The sequence below is a fragment of the Nothoprocta perdicaria genome, unplaced genomic scaffold (genome assembly GCF_003342845.1).
Source record: "Nothoprocta perdicaria isolate Ctin4 unplaced genomic scaffold, notPer1 scaffold_0, whole genome shotgun sequence".
NCBI lineage: Eukaryota > Metazoa > Chordata > Aves > Tinamiformes > Tinamidae > Nothoprocta > Nothoprocta perdicaria.
In genome coordinates, this window is record NW_020454092.1 from 10,792,830 (window position 1) to 10,811,339 (window position 18,510).

The 18,510-nt window shown below is 40.9% G+C and overlaps 1 protein-coding gene across 1 annotated transcript in view; it reads left to right on the forward strand.

Moving 5' to 3' along the window:
• KALRN (kalirin RhoGEF kinase) overlaps positions 1-18,510 on the forward strand; it is a 464,489-nt gene that overhangs the window by 322,985 nt on the left and 122,994 nt on the right. Inside the window, exons 22-32 of the mRNA XM_026054352.1 lie at positions 2,438-2,620; positions 3,730-3,848; positions 5,093-5,159; positions 6,175-6,284; positions 7,515-7,584; positions 9,259-9,348; positions 12,694-12,786; positions 14,082-14,193; positions 15,852-16,042; positions 16,463-16,564; positions 17,256-17,398. Of these exons, the coding sequence (XP_025910137.1) occupies positions 2,438-2,620; positions 3,730-3,848; positions 5,093-5,159; positions 6,175-6,284; positions 7,515-7,584; positions 9,259-9,348; positions 12,694-12,786; positions 14,082-14,193; positions 15,852-16,042; positions 16,463-16,564; positions 17,256-17,398 (1,280 nt within the window). The remainder of the gene's footprint in view (positions 1-2,437; positions 2,621-3,729; positions 3,849-5,092; positions 5,160-6,174; positions 6,285-7,514; positions 7,585-9,258; positions 9,349-12,693; positions 12,787-14,081; positions 14,194-15,851; positions 16,043-16,462; positions 16,565-17,255; positions 17,399-18,510) is intronic.

Sequence of the window (18,510 nt, forward strand, 5' to 3'; positions counted from 1 at the left end):
GTTATTTTGATTTTCTTTTTTTTTCCTGGCATTCATAGTGCAGAAGTAAAATTTCTTTTGAGAACTGTGGCATTTACTTTAGCACAAAAAAGAGGTTTTCTCTCTATTGGTCTGTTTTGGGCATGAAGCATTTCTGCTGTGGTCAGAGGGAAGGTTAATTTGCACAGAATGTTCACAGCAACCTCATACCAACTGAAAYGCACCCATCCAGTCTCGAGAAATCGTACAAGGAAAATGGTACAAAATAAGCTAGACTAATGAATCCATAGCCTCTGAACATACCCAAGGTCATCTTTGATTCACTGTCTGTTTCTTCTGTTATTACAACCACAGTTTGTTTTTATTAATTCCAGCTGGRCTGATCATGAATGACCATTCATCTCATTATAAATGTTCCACTGATCCCAGTGAAATACTTTAATACTTTGTAAACTCCAGGGTGAGCATTTTTTAATACAAAGCTGCCTTACCAAGAATCTATTATTAATTTATGAGGAGCAATTCTGAGAAATCTGAGGTTTTGCAGAGTAATAGTGTTTGGATCTGCTTCAAACAAATTAATTCCAACCATATAGGTAATTGAGAGACAGTGAATCCACAGGGGTATTAACATTCACTGATAAGGATCTAAATTGCAAAGTCAGACTGGAGCAGAGCACAGCTTTGGTGTTACACGGCTTCATCTCACTCTGTCCTGAAATTGATCTTCTGTAATCCTTAAATTCCTCATTAGGCTGTCCATGTTTGCAYGGGTTTCATTCACAGCCTGTGTTCTTTCTCATGCCCTTCTTTTTTTCCTGATTTTGAGTGCTTGTGAAAGTTTGGGATAAACAGCAATGGATAGAAATTAATTTATTCGGCTAGGATCCATGCAGAATTCTTTTAACAATACTTGTGGATTCTAACCATCCATAATCAGTCCACTTCTGATGGACTGTACTGGATGGAAATCAGAGATGTACTGGTTTATCAATTAAGTTTAATCAGAATAATCCTGATTMATTCTGAAGTTTCCATTTCAACTTGTGAGCTAGCTCAGGATTAGATTTTACACCTTGTTCCTCATTGACCAGCTGTTCCTTTCACTGATACCTCTAGTCCTGCTCCCCTGGCTCTAGTAAATCACTTCCTTGCAGCTGACGTAGAGGATTTCCAGTGCCACATACAGTCTCATAAATATATGTCACTCCAGATGGATGCTATTCTCAAAAGAGACAGTAACTGAAAACCTTCTCTGATCCWAGCAGCTTTCTGGCCAAACCAAGTGTATGGAAAGCAAAAACATCAGGGGGTTTGGGGAATGTGATACCCTTTAAGTATGACACAAAGTCAGATTTTCACTCTTCCATACCTAACACTGTTCAAATACTCAATTAGTTTGCTAAGGTGCTCTCTGATTCTGCGGTTCAATTATTTTTCTGCTGATATTTCATGAATTCAGTTTTGTGTTTGAAACTTGCTAGTTGCTTTCTGGTCTGATGTGCATGTGACGATGTGTAACCAGATTGCTGATGTAATCATATGCTGGCAGTGTGTCCCCCTTCAAGCAGAGTGGAAGCTTCTGCCCATCTTGGAAAAGTTGCTTTCCAGCATCTAAGGGGATACGACTGATCCTCCTGCTGCTTTTTGAGAGTGTTTTCTATAGCTGCTGTCTCTGTCCACAGACGTAATAAGCATTTTTGAGTTGACTCAGACATAGGAACCAGATACCTTTAATCACTGGGATAAACATGCTAAATGAAAGTTTGTCTTTAAAATTTTTAACTGTCCGGTTTATGCCGGATTTGCATGTTCTTTGACATTGAATATCATGGTAACTAAAGGGCAATCAGCGTCCAGATAGAATAGGAAAGACCTCTGAAAGGTTTGAGGACTTGGTATACATTCTATAGTCCAGACCTCTCTCAGTTTGTAATTCTCCAGCTGGAGCTGTCTGGGAAAGTTGTAATCAGCCAGGAATTTAGATTAAAATTCTGTTTGTTTCTAAAGCTGAGATCAGTGACTCAGACCCACTTCCTTGGCTGATATCTCATGTATTAATGCACCATCTACCCTTTTCAGCAGAACCATCAAGATATAAATTCAGAGTAGCTGAAAATCACAATGTGAGATTTTTAAATCTTGTCCAAGGCACACAAAAAATAAGTTTTTGCTTGTGGAAAGATTTATCTAATTTCCAGTCTGTTTTCCTTAATATTTTTTATGTGTTTGATTTCAAAACTCTTAGCTTTTTCTATCTCCGACAGCTTCATATAGGTCTTTTAAAAAATGTCATTACTTCTTATTGTACTGGGGGAAGTTTAATGCACCTGATGCTGTTCAAGATGAAGTACACACTCTATTTAATGATGTACATAAGATTATGAGCCGCTTCTGACTGCTATATAAATTAAATGCAAAGGAAATAATAATGTCACAAAACTCTTATTTTGGGCAGCAAACAAAAGAGAAAGTGAAGCTCCTCATCCAGCTGGCTGACAGCTTTGTAGAAAAAGGACATATACATGCCACTGAAATTAGGAAGTGGGTCACCACTGTTGACAAACGCTACCGTGACTTCTCTCTCAGGATGGGGAAATACCGCTACTCCCTGGAAAAAGCTCTTGGAATCAATACAGAGGTACTGTAAGTCCAGCTCCAGTTGGCTCTTTGCACTGAAGTTGAAAATCGCAGAGGGAAAAGAAGGCTGTGGAGTGAATGCTGCAGGTCATCATATGTGTGTTAGAATCACTTAAAATCCAGCTAACCTCAGAATTGTTCTTTCTGAAGAGAAGAGGCTTATTAATTGCGACAGATCAGTGAGAGGACAAGGAGGCAGATGATGTTCAGACTTTCCAAGTAGATGATGATCTGACTTTCTAGTAAATGATTGCAACCATTTTCAGGAAGACCATGCAGTACTGAGAAAGAGTGGGAAGTGCGTTATTTAAATCAAAGTGTATATTGACTTTGGTGTGGGCCATAATCCTGTTCTCATACCATCATCTTCAGCCCAAACTAGGATTTGTTTGCAAGGTTCCACTTTCTCATCCTTTAACTAGCAACAACAACAACAAMAAAAATCTCTGAGCTCTTTTAGGTGAAATAGAGCAATACAAGAGAAAAAATATGATCCTTCTGCTATTCCCTGGCTGCACTCTTGGGGAAATTTTCAGAGGAGGAGACACTTAAATAGCTTTCAATTGACCATCCTTCAAAATTAAGTATCAAGAAGGATGAATAAATTCCCTCACTTACACCTTCAAAATACTTTAGAAATGCTATTCTAATAGGATTTCTGTTTTAAACATCACTACTAATAGCTTTCKGGAAAGGCATTTCCATGACAAAAAGCTCTTGGAAGCAGGGATTGTCTGCAGGCTCTTACTGGGTATTGACCTACTTTACCAGACTATTTATGAAGTCAGGTATAAAGAAACTAATTCTAGTGTGAAGGAGTAAGGTAAAATTCAGACCTTTGTCTATGCCTTCTCCTAGGCAGAAGTAAAAATGGAGGGGCTTTAAATTCATAGTATTTTTTAAAATCCTTTCCTATGCAAGAGGAAGTTGAAGGGTAATCTCTCCTTTTCTCTCCTTAGTTCTTGTAAAACTCTTTGAATTTCCTTCCTTCTGCTATTGGTAGCTTTATCCTCCTTTTGTCCCTTTTAACCATTTAACCTCATGAGCATGCTGTCTTTTGCACACCAGTAGGATTAATTGAATTTAAAACTGCACCATTCCTGTTTCTAGGATAACAAGGACCTAGAGCTAGATATTATTCCAGCAAGTCTTTCGGACCGGGAAGTGAAACTACGTGATGCAAACCATGAAGCCAATGAAGAAAAAAGAAAGTCTGCCAGAAAGAAAGAGTATGTCCAAAAACTCTCCGGGTCTGTAAGGAGATGTTGTCCAAAGATGATTCAGTGATACCTGCATAATGAGAACTGACTGTCCTATCATTCCTTTCAGGTGTAGGGCTGTAGAAAGAGGCCTGCAGTGGTAGAGCAGAAGTTTTGACTGTTGGTTAGAGAAGGATTTTCAGAACATAGAGTTTTGGGGGTTTTTTTTTTTGTTTGTTTGTTTGTAGCCTTTTTAATCAGAAGTTACTTTCAGAAATGCAAAGGAGCCTAGACTTTGGTAGCTGTTGTCATGATGTCTTTCCAGCTGTATGGAAAAAGTAGAATAAGTAGAAAAACTAAAAAGCAACTGCATGTGTGTAGTTTTATTCTAAACTCCATTGACATCAAGGGCAGTTCAATATGCATTTCAGTGAATTCAGATTTCACTGGAAGTTCAAATTCAAKTGTCAGTGAATGCAGAACTGATAGAATTGAAAGTATTTCATGCTGGAGTAAATACTGGGAGAGTATTCCTTTATATAAATCTAAAAAATAATTTTACAGTATTTTTCRTTAGGTTTTGTGTGATAATACTAAGGAAACATTCCAGTAGATCTTTCTCAGTCCTCTGAAATATCCATTACAATGGATAACTTTGCTAAGAAACTATTTCTGCTTTCAGGACAGAGGGTATGCTTGGGTGCACCTATGGCACATACATTTTCCAAACACAGGGCATTTCAGCTTTGATGCCCAGCTTGAGGCACTGAGGAGTGCTTGTTGCTCACAGGGGTTTGGATAGCCTCCAGTCAGGKACCAAGCTCCTGAAGACACTTTGGGCTAGCAGTCCCTCCTAGCTCTATCTGTATTCTCACTTAGGATCAAGCTTCAGTGTGACTTACAGCTAAATATGTGTGAAAATGCAGGTGTTGTGAGTCACTCTCAAGTTCTTACTAAAAAAAAAAAAAAAAAAAAAAAAAAGCTTTGATGTTACTGAGAATCAGTTGTCCACCAAGGCTGAGCATGCAGATATCATCACCAGAGTGTTGCAGAAATACAAGTTGATGGATTGTTTTGAAGAAAAAGTATTTTAAAAATAATCCTACAAGTAGGAAATATGTCATTCGTGGAGCTGGAATATGCAAAGTGAGGCAGCTGAATATTTAGAGTGGAAGTACAATGATTGATGAAGGCTGTGGAAGGAATATTTGTTTCCTGTTCATTGTACAGATGTCTGTCTTGTCCAAAGCATCTAAAATACTTTCTTTCTCCAGGTTCATTATGGCCGAGCTGCTTCAGACTGAAAAAGCTTATGTGAGGGACTTGCATGAATGTCTGGAGGTAAGCTGCAGCGTGGGCAGTCTCCAGTATTCTCAGCAAGCACATGGCATCCTGGCATGCATTAGTAGTGCCATTCACTGTACCACAAAGTGCCCCTGCAAGGCTGGCCCTAAAAACRGTCCATAGGGGACAGCCACTAGTCTATGGGGTCAGCTAAGGATAGATCCTGCAGGAGCACTGGAGCACTGAGGGAAGTTAAGGGCCAGGGCTGGAGAGAGCAGGCGAGCCGGKTGCTGCTGGCGGTGGGAGCAGGCGGGCAGCAGAGCGGGTTTTCCTGTCCCTGGCAGCCCCAGGCTCTGCACTTCCTGCATGAGGCTGTCAATGCCTGCAGCCCCTGGGCACCTGAGTGCAAAGGTGGCCTTTATTTGCAAAACTCCTCATCTCCTTGAAGAGCAGAAGTGATTGCCTGAGACTCAGCAAGGAGCAATATGTTTGTGAGCTGACATAAAATTTATTGGCTTACAGTCTTTTTTTTTTTTTTTTTTTTTTGAATTAGGGAGCATTTCCTTAAGAATTAACACTCATTCCATTGGATGATGCCAGGCTAAAGAAAGAGCTGTGTTTGCTGTGTTCCATGTTTTGCCTTGCTGTGCTGAAGGCTGTTTCCAAAGGATCTATGGGTCTTAGGGCAAACAGCAGAATGTATTTCGGTGCAGTTTGGCAGCTCTCACATTTCTGAGGCTAGAAAGGGACCTTTATGCATCTAATGCCACTGAAGTGGCAAGCCCAACTTTTCCGTGGTTTTGCCTGTAGTTCTTGGGCACCATTGGATGGGCAGCAAACACCAGTGTTTGCAYAATTCTGCTTTTCCTTCAGATTTCTTGGCATCAGCATTCTGAATTTCTCAGGAGAGCTTTTTGTGACCCTGGGACACTAATTCTCTTTTTTTAGCTTTTAGTTTAATCTCAAAGTGCGCAGTTCTTTTGTCAGTCTGTGCCTTCGGCAAGGAAACAGGGAGATCTATTYTTTTGTACTGCATTTACTCTCCAAACTGAGAATTGCTGATGTCTTCCAGACCTACCTATGGGAAATGACAAGTGGAGTGGAAGAAATACCCCCTGGGATCCTTAATAAAGAACACATCATCTTTGGTAACATCCAGGAGATATATGACTTTCATAACAAGTAGGTTTTTCTAACATTTCTGTTTATGTTTACTRATTTTAATAAATGCGTAAAAAATATAAATACATCTATGCAGATTCTGCAATGAACATGTGCAATCAGATGCARCAGTAAAGATATTGATCCAGATTTACAAAATATTTAATTTCTTATTTTTTCTTTTACAAAAATTAAATAAGTTTTTGTTTAAACTTTGCCAACAGCRGATTAAAAATGTTAAATTTATGTTACACCAATACTCTGTAGTCCTATACACACCTCCTATCTCATGGCACTGTATCTATGCTTTAAAAATCTGTAAGATAAATAACAGTTTATCCATTGGAGGAAGAACGAGATGTAGAAATAATAAGGCATACTCTTTCAGTTTTAACAGATGAAGAAATGAGGTATTGATGGATGCATAGTGCTTCATACATGTAGTATTACAATAGTGTCCCTATYAAAATATGAGAAGCTCTCAGGCTCCATTGTGTCTGCAAGAGATATGCAGGTGGATGAAAATGTGTATGGTATTTTCAAATGCAAATAGTTCATCAAAATTAAAGGAACAGAACCTGAGTTTGTCATTCCTGACATTGTTTCCCTGTGATAACGTGAATGCTGTAGGAGTAAGATACATAATATCATGCAAGCTCAGTCTGAATATTTTAAAATCTGTCTTCAAGTTACAGATTAAAAACAATGCAAATCAGAAAGCCTTTCCCCATTGAAACTTTCAGTGCCTCAGACAGCTAAACTGTGCTGCCATAGACACAAAGATGAGGTCCAGCAGAGGTTGCCCTTCTCAAGCTTTTGTGCAAGCAGCTTCCAAACATATCAGGCTATTAGAATAAAATCACTTCTTACATTGAAAGGACYTTTACCAAAACGTAAATGGACTTCCAGCCCACATGAATTGCCCAGTCATATTGATAATTATTCTTTGCCCATTTAAAAAGTGTTCTGAAATCCCCTAGTTACCTTCCCACTCTCCCTCTCTTGCTCGTGGTGCTCTGACCGCTGCACAAGATCTTTTTGAAGATTCATTTTCTAGCTGAGGCAAACACTGCGGTGCTCAAATAATGAAGCATCTCTCAGTAGGGACATGTTTTTTCCACAGGCAGGACACTTTTGATTAGCCATGTGATCAAGATACAATAATTGATCGTTAACACTGAATAACTCTTTGGCCATATGTCTCTTCTGGGTGCTTAGTTATGATTATATTGGTTTCTTCTTTTTTTTCAGTATTTTTTTGAAAGAACTAGAGAAGTACGAACAACTGCCTGAGGATGTGGGCCACTGCTTCGTCACCTGGGTAATGAGGCTCCTCTTGTCATTAYTTATTCAAATTAATTGCTCCAGCACAGACAGAAACAAACTGAGAAGTGGTGCGAGGGTTAGGGCTTCTTGATAAGTGAGAGCAAGGGCTAACCTGGAACAAGGGCTGCTTCCCCCTTTACCTCACCTGGGATGAGAGCTCCCTGCCTTGGATCGTGAGCAACAGTTTGGAGGCTTTAGAGTCTCTGCCTTTGACCAGGAAGCTTTCACCYGTGCTGGTTCTGCAGCCTGTCTAATAAACATGACATCTATTGCTTTGCAGAGGATTCTAGGAACAGGAACGCTTAAAATCATAATGTGCCCTCTTCASAAGATTGCAGAAATGCATGAGACTTCCAGAAAGACACATTATGCAAAATGCAGCATTTTCCTTCAGAAATGATTATCAAATTGCTGAGTGACTGGGCTGTCTGATTCCATTACCTAATGGCATCTGTTTGACAATTTCCAACAGAGCCTTTGAAGTCTTGATGCTAAAAGTCTTAAAGGCGTAGTTGTCTCCGGGAATTAGCTATGGTAAATTATTTGTATGAAAACTGTCCTCTCTTCAAAATATTTACCAGGAAATTCAACCTTTTTGATGATTTTTCTGATGGCTTTGTTCATATTTTAATGCTGAGAATTAGTATCTTCAAAGTCATCGTGGAGCATTTTCATTTACCGAAAACAGTGTATTTGGACCATTTCAAACAAGTTTTTAATTAAAAAATGTGATGGAAATATTGATAAAAGTGCCTCAGAAAAAAATGTTTACAGAAAAGAGGTTCCACATTTAAAGAAAGACAGGCATGTTCACATATCATCCTATGCAAAATCTTAGTGGCTTTTTTAAGATAGTAACATTAGTCACACAATAATGGCACATGACAGTCCCATCAGTAATAGTGCCTGTCCAGAGCTGTGTGTACTGTTATGCACGTAAAAATAAACCTGCCCAGTTAGAAGACCCTGCTGTTTAGATACCTGCTATCAAAAATCCTATACGATTCCACAGAGTCAGTGTTCCTCTTTCCCTTGGCTTGCCTGCCTCCCCAGAGAGCCCATTTCAGTAATGCGAAACTGCTCTAAGGCAGGAGTGCACAGATGCTTTTAATTTCCTCTTAAAAATAAATAAATTAGGAAGAGAAATGCAAAACACTCTTAGCACAACATAAAGTTTGAGGCATTAGAATGTGAACCAAGTAGGAAAGGCCAGGCCTTGGAAATCTGAGCAACCTCTAATCAAAAATGTTGACTCTAGATAGTTTGATCTAGATGAGTCTCTTGCCCAGAGTTTCCATGGTGACTTTATCTGCAAGTAGGTGATAGAGTCAACACTTTGTGAGTGAGATTTGAGGCCTTCTCACTTTTGGATACAATCTATGTAACCTAGAAATAATATTACAGATGCTTTAAAGTGTTTGGCATTCCCTCTGTAACACTTGTTAAAGAAACACCCCCGTAGTCATTACGTGGTGCATCTCATCCCCCCCAGAAATGCTCAGGTGAGCTATGGACTGACTGTACCTCCTCAGTTTTTGATTTGCGTTTTTCTTAATGCTGGGAGAGGTGGGGGTTTATCTCCTGCATTTATCCTGGTGAGCCTTAATGAGAGATTGTGGGAACAAAGTAACAGCTTATTTTGTTTTCCCCTTGATGTTTGTTTTCACAGGCAGATAAATTTCAGATGTATGTCACCTACTGCAAAAACAAGCCTGACTCCAGCCAGCTCATCCTGGAACATGCAGGGACTTTCTTTGATGTAAGCAGCCATTGCCATTTTCCTTCAGCACACATATTGCAGCTCAAACACTTCCCCTTTACATCTGAGCAGCGGGTTCCTTTTTTGTACTTTAGCATTTTGGTTTTTCATTCCACTGCAGATACCGTGTGCTGTGAAAACTGATACGCTGGGGTGTGACGTGTCATGTTCATCAGTGTAGCAAGTCATTTGTAATGGAGACAGGCGTTCGTACGGGAACATTTGTGCATTATTCAGACCCAGACCTCACTAAAGATCTGATTCAGATGTGCTCTTTTCTTCTGATTTTAGTGATAAAATGAAAAGCAGATCCTGTTACATTTTATGACCTGAAATCTGTAAGCCCAATACAAGATCCTGTTCTGCAGATTTTATTCACCCTATTAAACATTTGCTTCATTGTGTTAGTAAGAACTCCATTGCATGCAATTAGACCATTTCCCATACAAACTCTAAAGCTGGTAATAAACTTTTGCAGGCTCCAAACACAGTTTGTAGATTGAGAAAACTCTTCAAAGCTTTTTAATACTTTTAAACTAAGCTTGCTGTCTGGTTTCTGTTTTGCCATGCTCTTTTGTCAGTTTACAGGCTTAAGTAGTTGCCTTTCTGAAAAAAATACTAAGATCTTGTCCCCAAAACACACCTAAAAAATCCTTTAACAAATGTAGCCACTCAGAAGGAACAAATCTGTGATACAGTTGGCAGCAGATATGAATCAGGAGCTCTGGTTTAGTGTGTGCCACTAGGTATTGCCTTTCAGTTAAATTCAGCATTCAGAGACCTCACATGAGCTTGAAGAAAGGTGAAGAACATATTTGTCTTAARTGCTTTGGTCTTTGTCCTGACACCAAATTGTCTCCCTGGAAGTAGACCTGAAGCAAGAAGCTTTTCCAGGAGGTGGCGCTGGAGCCTGTTGAATGGGCCATGCTGGTTTGTGCGATGACGAGCTTTGGGGCTGTTTATTTGTGTTGTTCACACAGATTAGAGGGTGTTTGTTCTGCAAAACTTTTCCAGTCCAGCTGTGGATGTGTCTCTCTCAATAGTGAGAACCCATGTGCCAGCGTCTGCTGTTTTGCAAGGGGAGATGTTTTTCTTYCACTGGTGGGAGTTATGCTGGGCTGTCCTGTGACACCTGGGCAAAAGGAGAAAGCTGGCTAATCCCAACAACTTCTCTGGGCCGGCAATCTCAGTGACTAAGCTCATGCAGAGCAACTGTAAATCCCTTCTTCTCTGGATGTTGAAGGGATGTGTTGCTGTTGTGCAAAGGGCTGCCCAAGCTGCAGGGCAGGACAGAGTCTGGCTCCTGAGTTACACAAAGGACACGGCTGGTTCTTTTCTTCTAAACAAGACCTGGAGGATCCCAAAACACCCTTAGGAAGGCAGAAAATTGTCTAGAAAAATATGTTTAGTAAGAAGGCTGTTTGAAGATTACAAGGGTAATAAACCCCTAAATTGCCTCAAAGTGCCACCTTTGAGATGAGAACAAGCTGTCCTGATTGTCTCACTGAAACCTCCAAATCCATGGAAAATTTGTAGCTTTGGGGTTCGTTTCAGACCCTAACTGATTAGCAAAATGAACAAAGAAAAGTGGTATATCTTGTCTGAAATTGTGAAAACAATTAGTAGCAGTGTTATGGAAACTGGGATAGCCTGAAGACATGAGTGAAGTCATATCTGTAGAGAAAAGCAATATCTCTTATTAAACCAGCTGATACAGGTGGAAATTTATGTGCAAGTTTTCAATTGTCAAACTTGTCTAATTTATCCTGTAGTATTAGTCTATTAAAACATGTAGATACTTCTCTAATTTATCCTGTAATAATAGTTTGTCTGTTAAAAGATTAAGATGACTTTTCTTTTCCCTACRGATATTGCTTTGCTTAAGAAATTCAGAAGTTTTCAGTTTTTCAGGAGCTTTCCTGCTTCAGTGCAGTGGGGACAGCTGGTCAGCCTGGAAGCTCACTCTGTCTGCACACAGTCTGCTGTGAGCAGGATGCCCTGGGCTCATCCTGGCACCTCAAGTGGTGCCCCAGAGAACCATTCTGGTGGGAAGAGCCCATGCTCTTCAGAGAGTTGGGGGGAAGGAGAAGGGCTGAATCCATAGTTTAGATCTTACACAATATGCTAGAAGAACAAGGGCACGTGGGCAGCACCGGAGGCTCGCAGGCCTGGCCAGCTGAGGCCCTGCTGGCTGCCCTGGTTCCTCGCTGAGCCCCGGCCGTGTCCTGGGCAGAGGCTGTTTCTGCTTCAAGCCAGCCGGGACTCAGCTTTGTGCAAACTCTATTAACCTCTCAAATGAGCCCCTTCCCCTTTGGGTGTTACTYGGGACACTAGTGAGAGTTGTTTCAAAAACACTGAAATGAGTATTTTTTGCATCCCAGTGAAAAGATAGACACTGGAGCTAAAAAAAAATCCCAGCAACTCTCCCTAGTACTCAGCAGAAAATCAGACAATATACACAGAGAAAATCTCTCTGTCCTTGGCAGCTTTTCCTACTGTGGCTTCTCTTTATAACCTAATACTTACTCTCCACTAGCTGCAGATAAGAATTCTTTCCATTCCSCTTCCCCATCCCCATCTGTACCCTTAGGGACTGAACATATCCTGGTGGCCAGGGCTTGCCCTGCCTGAGTAGAGGGGAGAGGGATGCCCAGGATCCTTCTGCCCAAGGATAGAAGGAATTCCAGCSTGTTGTAGCTGGACTCAGGAGGAGGAGCTCCCAAATGGCCCTGGAAGCAGCTGGGCCCTTTGCAGACCCACCATGCTTAGGTGCTTCTGGAAATTCATGAAGGCATCACAGTGACCAACCCACACATTTAGGACGTGCTTTGTTTGACGGACTAGAGGTATTCAGTGCTATTTGTCCTATTCCCAGATGTCACCTTCGAACAACACAGGTCTGTCAGCTGTTGTGTCAGACCTGTTAGTCCCAYGCAGACATTTCAGTTACCTCAGAGCTCTCAAATGATGTTAGATGCTTATGTGTAGACAGCTAAATTAGTACCTCATTTGTGGAATTTGTTTGAGTGTTACTTTATTTGAATGTGAAGACTCTACTTTCAGCCTTCATAGCCAAGAGAAACCAGTTGACATGAAAGAAGTCATATTTAATTCAAACTCAGTTTACTCACCACAGCCTTAGTTCAACTCGCACAGAGCTTCAGCCGTTTAAATTGCCATAAGGGGACTTTGTAATTTATTGATGGTCTCAAACAACATTGGTGTTTGTATGTGAATTTAAAGACAAATAAAAAAACAAAGAAATGCAGAGAACCAGAACTAAAATTAGTTATGACAGGAAGCTACAAGTTTTCTATGTCTGACTGCTGTTTCTTTCTCTTGTAGGAAATTCAGCAAAGGCATGGTCTGGCCAACTCCATCTCTTCTTACTTAATCAAGCCTGTCCAGAGGATCACAAAATACCAGCTCCTACTGAAGGTACCTTAGGGACCTACCCAAGTCATCTCATGCAAAGCAGTTCACAGGTTTAATGAGTTACCTCTTATTCTTCAGGCAGTTGCCTCTTCACACTGGCCTGTGAGCAGCAATGCTACTCCTATTCTCAGGCCTGAATATGTCAACAAATGGTGACAATGAATTGGATACTGTAAAGGAAAAGACTCTCATAAAGAAAAAAAAAACAGCTGCTTCACTTATTTTGGGGTATTCAAGTAGATGTAATCCTAAAAAGACAAAACTTGGAAAAGGAGATGATCAAATTGTTTTTCTCTCCTTTCTTTCCTGCTAAGTCTGAGACGTGACATTTTGATTAGAGGCTTTGGCTGCTTCAAGCAGTAAGAACTTAGGGAGATTTCACTGATTCTTGACAGAGCTTCCCTCACTATAAACAGATTCTGTTTGGGAGCTGATACTTTTGTTTTTGAGAAAAACAGGGAAAACATTCATAAACTAATCAGAAGACTTCYGAGTTAACATTTCCCATGTTGTTTTCTTGTAAATTGGTTACAGGTTTTTGCAATGTCATGTGAATGCGTAAATTTAAGATCTAACTTGGTCAGCTACTGTCCTCTTCAAAACTGACAACAAGTGCATAACAAGTGAAAAAATACCTGGGTGGTAAAGGAATAAACAGATTCTGACTTTGAAAGCCTTTAACCATAGATCATACTTGCAAGTTTTTAGACCTTCCTGTCAGTACACAAAAGCAGTGATGCCCTGCACTAGCAAGGGGTTTACTTGGTACTTTGATGTGCTGACAAATATGTGCTTTGTACCAGGTTATTGAAAGAACAGATGGGTTTACACAGCCTCAGCGGGTGGTGTGACAAGCCAGCACTGCAGCAACCAGAGCTAATGGGAGGGCTAAGACACCCCTCCAGTCGTCACCCTTTGGACCTCCTCCTGCGATGAGTCTCTCCCACCTGCCTGGGTACAGYGCAGTGATGACAGGGCAAGAGTGGCCTGTGCTGCCGGCTCAAGTAGGGACCCCACAGCCCTGGCTTACAGAGACTGAAATCTGCAGTGTAGACAAAGTTCCTGAAACCCTCTGATTGCACAGTCTCATTCGAGAGCAGCTTGTTTGTCATGTTKTATAGTCATTCCTGCTTGGTCTCAACTATGTTTGAGCATTTTTGATTCAGTTAAGGTTTATCCTGTCCCTGTTAGCAAAGTTGCTGCAACTTTGTGCTCTGTATAGCAAGAAACACAATCTGAATTTGAGTTTGCATATGGCTCAGGGKTTTTTTTCATAGATGTTCTGCATTGCTTCTTAGGAGCTGCTGACCTGCTGTGAAGAGGGCAAAGGAGAACTCAAAGATGGCCTGGAAGTGATGCTCAGCGTGCCCAAGAAGGCCAACGATGCCATGCACGTCAGCATGCTGGAAGGTAGCAGCGGGCAGGCGGCTGGGCAGGGGAGGGATTCACCAGTGAGTGAAGCCTCCTCGTATCTTGTGTAAAAAGTTGCTGCAGGTTCATGGCAGCAACTCAGTTGACTGGTTTACGTTTCTCAGGTATTTCCTAGCTCTTGCTGAAATGTCTTCAGAAATTTTTGGAAAATTAAAGCTGGCTAGGAATTTGGGGAATTTTAGACATACATGCATACATACATACAGGAATATTTTATATATAGGTGGTTTGTGTGCATATACACACACATATTTGCTGAAACAAAGGAAGACTCTTCTGACATATTATCAGTTCAGCTGCCTGTAGGCCCTAAAAATTAGTGAATAAAAGCATTTCTAAATACTCTGTTGCAGTATTTCAAAAGAAGAAGTTCAGACTTTCTGAACCCAAACAGTTTATGTTTCAAAACATTAGTAAAATGATACAAAACTAATGTTAAATCATTTATTGGCTTTTGATGTGAGGCAGACTTCTAGAATTTGAAAATTTTAGTCTGGACAGAGTTGTTTTAATGTTTCTCAGTCGTTTGATWAGAGTGTGAAAATTATTTGCAATTTGAGTCACAACCAAGAAAAAGAGTTGAAAATAGTCAGGGAAGAGGAAGTAGTGCTAGAAGATAAGCAACACAATAGGACTAGTTAATTAAARCTGTCAGGAAGAAAATTGACCTCGTATGGGTAAGGCCACAGTGAAGATGGTTTTCATTGCAGTGTCTGGTGAAAAGCAGCTCTACGGAAACCTTTTCCCATGGGATCACCATAACCATGCAGGGATGGTTTGGTTAGCGTGGATGAGCACATGGGAAGCAGTCTTCTGAATAAAGCATTTTCTCTGAATATGTGGAGCAGGAGCAGGCAACATGAGGGACCAGGGCTGCTTGCTGCTCTGCCTCCGTGGACGAGGAGCAACAGGGCTGCTGTGGAGGAGCAATGCCCAGCTCTGCAGAGAAGCGCGACCAGTGTATGGCTGAGACAGAGGCTGCGAGGGCACCTTGCTCTCAGCTGCACTGGCACCCTGCACCCAGCTGCAGCAGGGAGCAATTCCTAGCTCCCGCTTTCCTTCAGGCCTCCAGGTCRTGTGGCCTGAGCACTCTGATCCACAGCCTTAGGAATGTTCTTGACATGCAGCTTGGAGGGTCAGGAGCACTTCCTGGAGAGCTTGTTTCAAACACTGTACTGTTTACTACTTACAAATACAGTTCCAGCTTCCCACTGCTGTGGGATCACACTAGCCCCTGGAGATTTGGTTAGCATGCTCAAAGGAATCATGATGTGAGAGGACACTTCTAGCCACCACATTTTAAATTTCTCTGAAATTATGGTAAAGTGCATAAGATTCTCTGTGTTGCAGCTCTGTGTTTAGTAACCACCATTGAACCCATTACAATATTTATCTTTGAGGAAATACTAGTAGACTTGGTAGCAGTCCCTTTTAGCACATATAACATGCATATTGTACCATGACAATAGAAAAAAGAAAAAGAATACAATATTTTCACTGAGACAGGGGTTGCCCATTAAGGTACTTTCAGGATTTGCACAGTGGAGAGCCTCACTCTTATTCCAAGTCCTTCCTGCCCTGTTGTTTAGAGGCAGTACTAGGCACAGGAGCAAATGTGTTGTGTGTGCTTTATTTAGGGTTTGATGAGAACCTGGACGTCCAGGGAGAGCTGATCCTTCAGGATTCCTTCCAAGTGTGGGATCCCAAGTCTCTCATTCGGAAAGGCCGTGAGAGGCATTTGTTTCTCTTTGAAATCTCTTTGGTGTTTAGCAAAGAGATCAAAGATTCTTCAGGACACACAAAATACGTTTACAAGAACAAGTTACTGGTAGGTGTGGCTTCAAAGAAAATATTCTGGGTTTCTTGTAGGTAGAGGTAGATGTGGGGGATTGACTCACATGGCTGTGTGGGGTTGGGAATACCGTGCCACCAAAATGGTTGGCTCTGGGCTCTGCAGGGCTAATGGAGAGGGCTATGCCTAGAAACCAAACTCACAGTGAGTCTGGAGAGGTTTAAGACTGTGAGATATTAGCGGGTGCTGGGAACATGTGAGGAGGATCATTCAGACCATTCCCTCTTCCCTGCCATCCCCTGCTGCTATTCTTTCATCTCTGTGTGGTGAAGCAGAGTTAAGATCTCGTTCCCTTATCCTTCCCTGCCTCCCCCGCTTTCCACCTACATATGTCAAGTTTTATGGGCTCAAGAGGCTTCATACATATGAAATCTCTCACCAACTTTCCTCCACTAGACCTCAGAACTGGGAGTGACCGAACATGTTGAAGGAGATCCCTGTAAATTTGCCTTGTGGTCTGGTCGGACACCATCCTCAGACAATAAAACAGTGCTGAAAGTAAGTCTTTTTTCTTGCTTTCTTTGCCTGTAGAGTTTCTAAGTGAGGCTTTGGGAGCTTTAAATGAAATGTCAGTTTTGTCCTATTCTCATCTTCATATGCTCCCGTGCTTCCCAGAAGGACCATGCCTATATCAGGAGTAAAATCAGCTCGGAGACCACAGTTACGAATTAAGACCATGCGGTTGTGCATCCTTGCTGAGTTTATCTCTCCTTTTGCAATCTGGATCGAGCAGCTGCACACTGTAACAGAGGGCACATCTGATAGTATTTGAGCTGAGAATTGTAATTGCTCTTAGAGTTTTGCCACTGGGCTTGTCCTCAGACCTCCAGACCTGACAGCCACTTCTGGTACTGATTTCCTAATGAAGAATTCACTCTGTAGTATTTTGTCTGAGGAATTCCCAGCTGTGCACTGATAACCTATTTTCCCTCCACAGAGCACTCTCTATTGCTAGCATTAAATATATTTATCCAGAGCTTAACTGCTTTACTGTTGCTTGCCAAGTAGGTCTGGTAAAAATACCCTCTCAGTTCTCCTGAGGCCACCAGGTATTCTAGCAGCTAAAACAACAGCAGAGAGTCAAAAAAAAGTTAATCATATATTTTCTTCAGCTGACCATGATTCTTCTACATAGGAAGTAAGATATTGGAAATATAATAAATGGTCTTTCTGCTTTCTGGAACTCTAGGCATCCAATATTGAAACAAAACAGGAATGGATCAAAAATATTCGCGAAGTCATTCAAGAAAGGATTATCCATCTGAAAGGAGCTCTGAAAGAACCAATTCAGCTCCCCAAGACACCAGCAAAGCAGCGAAACAACAGTAGAAGGTAACCTTAACTTCGTGTTGGCTAACAGCAGTGTGATCTCTGTGGGCTTTTTGTTGGATCCATTTACATTTTCTTACTGTAGTCAGAAGCAGTTTTCATGATCTTTGCTTTTTCTGCCTTGTCTGAGGACATGTAGCAAGGAAAGTAATCTCTGGGATCTGTATGAATATCTTACTTTGGGAACATGAACAGTATTACTAGGGAACATGAACAGTAGAAATTCTTCACTCTAAGGTTCCTTTTCTTTTCAGAAGTAGAATTTTATTCTATGAATCTGAGTGTTAACAGATTCTTTTTATCCTGTTTAATATTTTAAATTGTTTGACAAGGAAAATCATAGCTGGTCATGATGAGATATTCCTAGACTGGAGAGTCTGTGTTTTATCATCAAATATGAACTGATTTACATCCTGGGAAATAATACTAAAGAATTATTTTTCAGCCTCTTTGAATCCAGAATTAAATAGAAATTGCATGAAATTTAATGAAAGTAATTGATTTTACTATCCTAGGATTTGATTCCCATGCTGCCCTTCCAAAAAGTCACTTGTAATTTGTATATCTCCCCTTCTTCATTAAGTTTTGTCATATAACCATTCTCTAACTTCAGGTTGTGCTATGCAAGCATCCAGAAAGTGAGTGATCAAGGTCTCCCACAAGAATTGTCATAAAGCATAAATAAATAAAAGTAAAGCAGAAATAAAACCCTTTCTTCACTAGGACATGCGTCAATACAAAGGTTTTCTACTGCCGAACTGGAATCTGGTTTTGGCTTTTTATTTTTGTCCATATGTATATATGTATTTCTTATTTCTTAAATGTATGTTTTGAGAGACCAATAAAACTTGAGGAGAATTGCAGGAGGGAAACAAACTCCATCTGCTCGCAAAGTGGTACAAGGTATACAYTGTCTCTGTATTTATTTGGATATCCCTTTTATGGCTTAGTATTAAAGTCCTGAAAACATAGGCTGCTGTGAGACAGGAGAAAGGCCCTTTCCTTCAATGTCCTGTGTAGCCAGGGCTCACTGGATTTGGTTAGGGAAAAAATCTAAACAGAGAGAAATTTCTGGCTGACGCCCTTTTTACAGAGCTATTTCTAAACACCCGTGT